At 45.6% G+C, this 9206-nt stretch overlaps 1 protein-coding gene across 2 annotated transcripts in view; it reads right to left on the minus strand.

Annotated features, from left to right (window-relative positions):
• The window catches only part of CPM (carboxypeptidase M), a 36581-nt gene extending 32174 nt beyond the window's left edge, over positions 1 to 4407 (minus strand). The window contains exons 1-3 of one of the 2 annotated variants that reach the window (XM_064508893.1): positions 4244 to 4407; positions 2425 to 2701; positions 1967 to 2117 (exon numbers count right to left, since the gene is read on the minus strand). In XM_064508893.1, coding sequence (XP_064364963.1) covers positions 1967 to 2117; positions 2425 to 2520 — 247 coding nt within the window. In that variant the 5' untranslated portion in view covers positions 2521 to 2701; positions 4244 to 4407. Of the gene's footprint in view, positions 1 to 1966; positions 2118 to 2235; positions 2324 to 2424; positions 2702 to 4243 lie in introns of those variants that run through there. The other variant, XM_026100419.2, reaches the window with a different exon arrangement.
• Positions 4408 to 9206: the final 4799 nt, after the last annotated feature.

The following is a 9206-nucleotide window of genomic DNA, read 5'->3' on the forward strand; positions in this document are numbered from 1 at the left end:
GGACCTTGCAAGATCTGCCTGGAGCACATGAAGCTTCTGACCTGCAGTGGCAGCTTTTAGATATCCGTGCTACACACACCCCCTCACACACCCCTGTGAAGTGGTGATACACAGATCCCTACTGCCCTCCACATTTAGGCTGATAAGAGTGGGTCCTAAATCCTTGCAGAGCGCCGGGTATACACAAGCCAACAACAATGACAACCTACATTTCACATTACATGTACTGGCTTTATAGGAGTAAGTCCTCCATAACTAATCTGTGGAAAGCACCACTCAAATTCACCAATTTTTATTATCAGTGATTACCATACCAGTAATGTCACTGGCTCAAGAGACAGCTTCCTAAATTATACTGATTTCAGTTTTTAAATATTTAAACTCATTTCTGTTTCTTATCATAAATAAGTACCTTTCCTCACACAGTTAAGCACAGCAGAAGGCAGTACACCAAAATCTGAATAAAGTTTCAAGGCACTGCTCACTCACAAGTAAGAGAAGATGCATTTTCATGAATGCATTTCAGCATGATGCATTTAATGAATTTTGTTTTCAAGTTAATGGAGCCTAGATGCCTAGACAGGTACAAGACAAAATTCCAGCTTCTCAGGTTAGATGAAAATTTTCACCTTAGGTTCACAAATATAAGCCAGCAAAGTTTGTGTGTCAGAGAAGAGAAAATCTAGCCCTATCATTAAAAAAGAAAAAAAGTCAGCTAAGTCTCCTCAAGGCAGAAATATGAAAATGTGGATAATTAATAGTTTGTACTTAAGGGAATCATACCTAAAGGGAGTAGCCTTCTCTTGTGTGGATGAATAACATGATCAAATATGATTCTGCCTTTGATAAAACCAAGAAGAACTTAAAAAACTTTAAGATTCCTTGTCTAGTTTGAATCTTCACATAATGAGACTTTCTTTAAAGTGAGTGCAGACACGTACAGAGACAAGAGCACATACACACAGCAAGATGACAGCTGTCCGATACCTAACTAAAAAATGTCCCAGACAAGTACAACTGTATTAAATTTAAAAAAAACCCAAACACAGAATAATACAAGAAGGAAGTAATGATGAGACTGCTAGTGTTCTTCATGCTACCCTCCACTTAGAAGGAAGCAGATTTCATTACAGACGACATGACTGTCTTCAGTCTTGTGAATTTAGATGAAATGGGATTAGAGGAACAGATGACATTTCTAACAAATGAAGTGAACTTCTCAGTCTAGTTTTATACTTCATATCATTCATATTTTATACTTCATATAGTACTACATAAAGTACTTCATACTCTTCTGAACTGAAATCTACTTTCTTTTCTTAAAGACTAGACAGATGTCTATTAAAGTATGCAAGTGCTAATAAATATTAAACTTGCTAATCTCTTTTAAAAAATGAGCCGTGTCCTTTTCTTTAAATTATTTTAAGGCTGTACCAAACATAGGAAGACTAATTAAAAATAACAGCATAGTGCCAGAAAAAGAGAGATTATTGATCGAGGTATATTTTCCTCAAGAGTTTGAGACTGAAGTCCCTTTCTTCATTTAAAAATGCAAGACCTGATTTTGTTAGGAAACTTGGAAACCTTTTTCTACTCAGTCCGGATTTGCTGGAATAATAGAGCCAAAAAAAGAAGGAAAAAAAAAAAGCATATTTTCAACACACTCACAAGTCAGAAAACAGACATTACAACCCCACCTAGCACCGACACCCAGCAAACAGCATCACCCAATATTTTTAAGCTCTTTGAAGACAGCCCTGTTTCTGCAACTGCCGCTCGGGAGCTTTCCCAAATCCCGAGAGAGGCGCGGGGAGAACCCGCGTCCCAGCTGCCGATGTAACACGCTACATGACAGCGGAGCCCCTCGCTCAGGTGCACGGCGGCTCTCCTCGGGCCCAGCGGGCAGCGCTCACCCCAGCTCGTCCCGGGTCAAAGCGCGGAGCCGGCGCCCGCCCCGGCCCCCTACCTTCCACGGAGCGCCCGATGCTGTGCAAGTGCGTGAGGGCGGGGAAGGCGGCGTGCACCTCCTGCAGGAACGCCTCCAGCTCCTCGGCGTGGTGGTACCTGAAGTCCAGCGCGGCCGCCAGGCAGACCAGGCAGAGGGCGCCCACCACGTCCTGCGAACGAGGGGCAGCGGGTCAGCCGCCGCCGCCGCCACCGCCGCCACCCCCTCCCCCGCCTCAGCCCCCCGCCGGCGGCGCGAACAGGTGCCGCCCCCCCAACGGCCGCTCCTACCCCGAGAGCCGCCCGCATGGTGCCGCCGCTCTCCACGACTGGAGCCGCGGCGCCGGGCGGGGGCCGCCGTCCCGCTGGCCGGCCTCGCCCCGCCGCTGACTGACGCCGGCCTCCTCCACTCAGCGCCCCCGGCCCGGCCCGCCCAGCGCAGGCAGAGGGGCCTCCCCGCCCGCCGCCAACGGCTCTCACCTGCGCGAGCCCTGGCAGCGCGGCGGCGGTGGCGGCGGTGGCACCGGCACCCACCCCCCGGCCCGACCCGCGTGTCCCTGTGCGCGGCGCGGGCATGGAGGGCCCCGGCGTGCGGCGGCCCCGCCGCTCAGACGCCCCCGCCGGGCCCCGCTGCCGGGGGCGGGGAGAGGGGCACGGTGTGGCCGCGACGGCGCTGCCGCGTTTGCCGAATTCGTGCTGGTTTTGCCTCGTTTTGCTCCGCGTGAAGTGATGGCGTGGGTGGAGGAGGAAGGGGGATCTGGGGAAAAAAAAAACGAGCAGCAAAAGTTCCCGTTTTGACTCTTGGTGGTTGTTTCGATTCACAGGGAAAGTTGCTCAAAAAACAACACAGTCTTTTTTCTTTTTCCTCTCTCTCCTTTTTTCCTCTCTCTCCTTTTTTCCTCTCTCTCCTTTTTTCCTCTCTCTCTTTTTTTCCTCTCTCCTTTCTCTCTCTCTCCCTCCTCCTCTTTCCCCCCCTCCTCCTTTCCCCCCCTCCTCCTTTCCCCCCCCTCCTTTTCCCCCCCTCCTCCTTTTTCCCCCCTCCTCCTTTTTCCCCCCCCTCCTTTTTCCCCCCCTCCTTTTTTCCCCCCCCTCCTTTTCCCCCCCCCTCCTTTTTTCCCCCCCTCCTCCTTTTTTCCCCCTCCTCCTTTTTTCCCCCCCTCCTCCTTTTTCCCCCCTCCTCCTTTTTTCCCCCCTCCTCCTTTTTTCCCCCCTCCTCCTTTTTTCCCCCCCTCCTCCTTTTTCCCCCCCTCCTCCTTTTTTCCCCCCTCCTCCTTTTTCCCCCCTCCTCCTTTTTTCCCCCCTCCTCCTTTTTCCCCCCCTCCTCCTTTTTTCCCCCCTCCTCCTTTTTTCCCCCCTCCTCCTTTTTTCCCCCCCTCCTCCTTTTTCCCCCCCTCCTCCTTTTTCCCCCCTCCTCCTTTTTCCCCCCTCCTCCTTTTTCCCCCCCCTCCTTTTTCCCCCCCTCCTCCTTTTTCCCCCCCTCCTCCTTTTTCCCCCCCTCCTCCTTTTTTCCCCCCCTCCTTTTTTCCCCCCCCTCCTTTTTCCCCCCCCTCCTTTTTTCCCCCCCTCCTCCTTTTTTCCCCCCCTCCTCCTTTTTCCCCCCCTCCTCCTTTTTCCCCCCCTCCTCCTTTTTTCCCCCCTCCTCCTTTTTTCCCCCCTCCTCCTTTTTCCCCCCCCTCCTCCTTTTTCCCCCCCCTCCTCCTTTTTCCCCCCCCTCCTCCTTTTTTCCCCCCTCCTCCTTTTTTCCCCCCCTCCTCCTTTTTTCCCCCCTCCTCCTTTTTTCCCCCCCCTCCTCCTTTTTCCCCCCTCCTCCTTTTTCCCCCCCCTCCTCCTTTTTTCCCCCCCCTCCTCCTTTTTCCCCCCCCTCCTCCTTTTTTCCCCCCCCTCCTCCTTTTTTCCCCCCCCTCCTCCTTTTTTCCCCCCTCCTCCTTTTTTCCCCCCCTCCTCCTTTTTTCCCCCCCCCTCCTTTTTTCCCCCCCCCCTCCTTTTTTCCCCCCCCTCCTCCTTTTTTCCCCCCCCTCCTCCTTTTTTCCCCCCCCTCCTCCTTTTTTCCCCCCCCTCCTCCTTTTTTCCCCCCCCTCCTCCTTTTTTCCCCCCCCTCCTCCTTTTTTCCCCCCCCTCCTCCTTTTTTCCCCCCCCTCCTCCTTTTTTCCCCCCCCTCCTCCTTTTTTCCCCCCCCTCCTCCTTTTTTCCCCCCCCTCCTCCTTTTTTCCCCCCCTCCTCTTTCTCCTTTTCCCCTAATAGGCTGCGTGACTGCTACCCAGCTCCTGCTGCCTCTCACCCATCACAGCACTACTCTTACCTGGCCTCCACGTGTTCCTGGGGCCATCAGGGGTCAGCACCTGGCACTTGGGGGCAAAAACGTGCTCCGGGTGCAGAGACTCCGGTGAGGATTTAGCTGCCCAAGTCTTACAAAATCTCCACCAAGCATTTTCAGACGAGTTTTCAGCAGACTTGAATTCATCTATTGGAAGGGCTGGATTGTGTGTACGCAATTAAATGCTCTTGTTTTTCAGTAACCACAATTGCCTTGGGGATATCCTATTCTTGGGATTCATCACTAAGACCTTTTTCATCACCTTTTACTGACTTTTGTAAGTTTAAGATTGAAGAGGACTAAGAGAAGAAAGTCAGTGAAGCTGGCCTTGAGCAACAAAAAGTAGAATAGCACCAGCGTTTCTTTTAAAATATGAAGATATGATTGGGTGTTTGAACAGAACATCTTGTAGGTTCTGCGGAAGTCTTCTGAGAAAGTAAAGTGGCATTTTTCATGATTAACTGCAGCAGGATTTCCTGTATCATCTTCTGAAGTTTCTCAAAGACAGAGAAAGGGTATTGAAGCAAAGGAATGTATGAGCATACATAAAGCAAAAAGTTATCACAATTTTTCCCCCAAAGCTTTAAGAAAAAATTCAAGTTTTGTTTTAACACAAATAACTATAGTATCCCATGTATCAAAACATATACATCTAAAAATGGAGGTAAGATATCTGCATTCAGACCTTTCCAGTATTTTTAGCTCATGGGAGGAACTTCTGTATCATATGTGACATATTAGATATGATAAGGATATATATATGGATGTATATCCAATGTATAAGGCTACTCAGTTGAACAGACATCCAGAATATTAGGATGCTGCTGAATAATGTTCCTTCTATCATGGCACTCTTGGGGAGAGGACAGCCCCACAGCCGCTCTCTCTGCTACTCTGCCCCTGCCATATCCTCTCTCTCATAAACTGATGCAGCCCATTCTTACCTATCACCAAGGAAAATTCCTGTAATATCTAAATATGGATGTTTAATACCTTCTTTATAAAAAACATTATTAGTTGGCTACAGTTACTTGCATTTGTGCATGGAGAGAAGTCGTGCAGAGAAACAGGAGGTAGTAGTCAATTATGTGAGATACACATCTGAATTTGTGAGACTTGAATATATGTATTTTTTCTATAGGTTCCTTGAAAGATGATTTGGAGACACCATTTGAGTAAGCAGGGAAGAAAATATATTCAGCTGGTAATGCAACATACACATACTTGGAAACCGTCCCATGATAATCATAAGAAATCAGAGAACTATGACTAAGCCAGAGGAGGGTAGTGTTGGCAGCATGATAAAATGACAAGAGGCTCTGAAAACTTACTCTCAGTGAAATAAATCACCCTTGAAAATAGGCAATCATGCAGCCTTATGTCTTTCTGAAATTACACCACCCTTTAGTGCATCCATCATAGTCAAGATGAAGTGAGACCATGACTGTATTTAGGAATGACAAAAACACTTCAAAATGATAGATTGTTTCCATGCCAGGTATTTGCAAGTTAGGACAAGTCAACCTGTTTGGCATTTGAGTCACATGAAACAGAACCTAACAAACTTCTTTCAGTTTTCTTTGTAACATGACAATACAAAACTCGGAGATACCTGTTATTCCTGAACTACTTTTCAGGAAGTTGGTAAATAACATTCTGATATATGCAGCTGAGGGTTAAAGTCAGTACCTAAGACCAAATCTGGCATAAAATTAAGTCAGTGTTAGATCTCCCGTTGACATCGGTCATTCAGAATCAGGGACTAAATTTAAGATATTAAGATATTAAGACTGAAACTGTTTTCTCTATCATTCTCAGTGCTGCAATGGACAATGACCCATATAATGAAGCAGGATAAACGGAAGTCCTATTGCTGTAAACAATGTTAATTGTTCTCCTTCCAGTAACATTCAGGATGTTCCATTTAAAACTGTCTGACACATACACAGCTATAAAAGCTGACACTTGAGCATGGGTTTCGTAGGGAGAAAATACAAAATGTGATGTGAAATCTTCACCTGTGGACTTCAGCGGAGAGTTGCATGGGAGTGGATCAAAGTAGTGTAATGAAGTGAGTAGCCGCGTTGCCCTCTAGTGACAGGGTAAGAAAATCCGATCACAAGCAACAGGTACGAAAAATCTTCACTCAACAGGCAGCACCTTAAGACTAACACTTTATGGACATACACTTAAACTAGGTCTCAGCAATAAAAAGATTTTCTGGAAGGCTTTGTGATTTTGGAGAGCCATTCACAAAGCTGATCTTGGGATTTGAAATCTTACTCTGTATTTTGTCATCTTTCATATAGCACTTCTGCACTCTCCAAAGGTTTGTAACAAAAGTGAATGTCCCACATGATAGTTGAAGCTTCATATTATTTTTGGTGAGAAATACAAAGATATCAGTAGTAGGAGTTCAATTTTTGAAGGATCATCTCTACTATTAAAGCTTTCTCATGTGAAATAATGTTCTAGGCTTACAGACCACAACTTGAAACTCTTTGCATCTGTGTGAACACTAAGAACCTGGTAATCAGATTTCTGGTGTGGGAAAGACTTGGGCTAAAGGCTTTCTCAAGTAAGAAGGACCAGATAAGTGAGTTTGGCACAAGTGATGACACAGACACATGAATCTGATAAGACTTCACATCTGCATAAATCCAGATACCAATCACCCAAATAAATTGCAATGAAGACATTCTGGCGTATACTATCCACAGTGATGAGCTACCAAGCTGTTTCTTAGTATGGTGAAAGTTAAAGTCTCTGCCTCAAAGGGCACAAAAGTGACAGAAATGGTTCAGCATTCACCAGCTTATTAGTTGTCTGTACCGTGCAGGCAATTCTCAGCTGAGGCTTACATATTTGGGTTTTGTCTCCTCCCCTCCATCCCAATACAAGGATTACCCCAGGAGAAAAAAAGGATGCCCTGCTGAGTTTGGTAATCTACAATTAGAAGATGATCCCAAGGGGGACTATTAGCAGCTGGTATAGTTTAGAGTTGTCCAGACAAGCACTGAATTAGCTGGAAAATCTGGAACCACAACTAGCTGCCTGACAAACCGCTTGCTATTCCAATCTTGCAAACAGAAAATTCTGCATACAGTAGAGATTTTGAGCTACCACATGACAACACGTTGCCATGTGTTATGGTGGAACAGGTCAGTTCTGCTCCACAGTGGACTGAAGCATTTGTTTGTATTTAGATACTGAAAGCACACGAACATGGACTAGTTCAAGAGTCTTGAGTGTTGTATGTTGGATATTGTAATGTAATTGGAAAATGTTTTAGTTTTATCTTTATTTTTCTCTCTTAAATTCGCTTACACATGCCCTTTCAGTAATACACACAAAATTAAATTTAATTGACGATAAATTATTTTGTCTTTACCCCTGGAATGGCAAAACTTAATTTTGCATCAGTGGCATGATGCATTCCTGGTTTGTAGGGAAAAGGACTAAGGATGGGGAAATCCAGGCAGGTTTGGTGGGAATTTCAGTGGGTTGGGGTCTGATGGATTTCAGGGAAGTACATGGGAAAAAAGGAAAGGTAGGAGATGACCATGGGAGTGTTGGAGACTTCAGTGGGAGGACTGGAGGCTGAAGAAAAGGGGCTAGAAGGTGGAAGGGTTGTGGAGACTGTTGTTGGAGAAAAGCAACTGAGAGGATCAATGGGGGGTGTTACGGTGAAAGGGACTGAGAGTGATCTTTCTTCTCACTAACACCCTGCCAATCTGATCCCAGGATAATTGAATTTGAGGAGTTTGGGATGTCAGCATAGCGTCCTGTCAGTTGTCCTATTTTGTTTGTGAAATGCATTTCAGTTAATACCATGGAAATTACAGAGATTCTTCATAGCTGATTTCTTGTTGATATTAAGCAATACTTCTGAGTAATCTGAAATTTGTCCCAAAAACTGGACAAATGTGAGCTTCCAACATTTGGAAAAGTTGTCAATTTTTGGAATAGTTTTTTGTTCTTTTGGCTAATTATCTTCTGAACAAAATATCTTCTTAAAAATAATTGCTGTTGTCAAAAACAATGCAACACTTACTGACAATGATGGCTAGTCTCGCTCTTTAAATGAGAATCCCTCCAGGCCACTTAATCAATGTATCTGTTTCAAGTAAACAATGGTGCCATTTCATGAACAAGAAATTAAGGCATTTTGGGAAAACTTAGTTGTGTAATGAAAAAATCCTCATTTCTCTGCACTGATTTATGCATAATGGGCCTTTACACAACCAAGTAAACAGTATGCACTGAAATCTATTAGTGAAAAGTGCATATTGCTCTAAAGTGATGTTATGAATGAAACTTTTTCTTTTGGGAGAGAAATACAGAAAGAGCTTTTCAGATATAAAATATCTCTGAATTTTCCAATCAGCTGTTTAAAAATGAATGTTTAGTAATGCACTAAGCAAATATGCAGCTTGCTTGACCTCACTGAAAGCAGTTAGCAAGTATTTTCTTGGGTTAAGCTGTACTTGCTATATAATGGTTAGACCATCATTTATGAAACCATATAGCTCTGTGAGGCTCCGTTTCCTAGAGATAAGGGTATGATTTCATGGCCAGCTTAAACCAATCTAAAACTGAGCTGTGCCTGAGAGAGGCAGCCCTGCACCCAAGCCTGCTGCCTCCCTTCTTCCAGTGTGAGCATGCAACACATCTGGTCAGCTGGATCAAGGAACTGGTACATCTGGAAGCTAACCGAGCAAACGCACACATACACAAAAAAAATCCCCCCAAACCCAAGGTTCTTCATTTTCACCTGACTCAGCTCCCTAATCGAGCTGACCGTGTAGCCCGTACAAGCACTGGCTCTGGCTGAGGGAGCAGAAGGCCTAGATGGCCCGAGGAGGGTGAGAATATGCTTTTTGGCAAGAGCGTACCTTAGGTCAGCCGGCACTCATCATGCAACTGCAACTTAGAGGGGACATGTAAA

Source organism: Dromaius novaehollandiae, chromosome 1, assembly GCF_036370855.1.
Source record: "Dromaius novaehollandiae isolate bDroNov1 chromosome 1, bDroNov1.hap1, whole genome shotgun sequence".
In the NCBI taxonomy this organism is placed as follows: Eukaryota; Metazoa; Chordata; class Aves; order Casuariiformes; family Dromaiidae; genus Dromaius; species Dromaius novaehollandiae.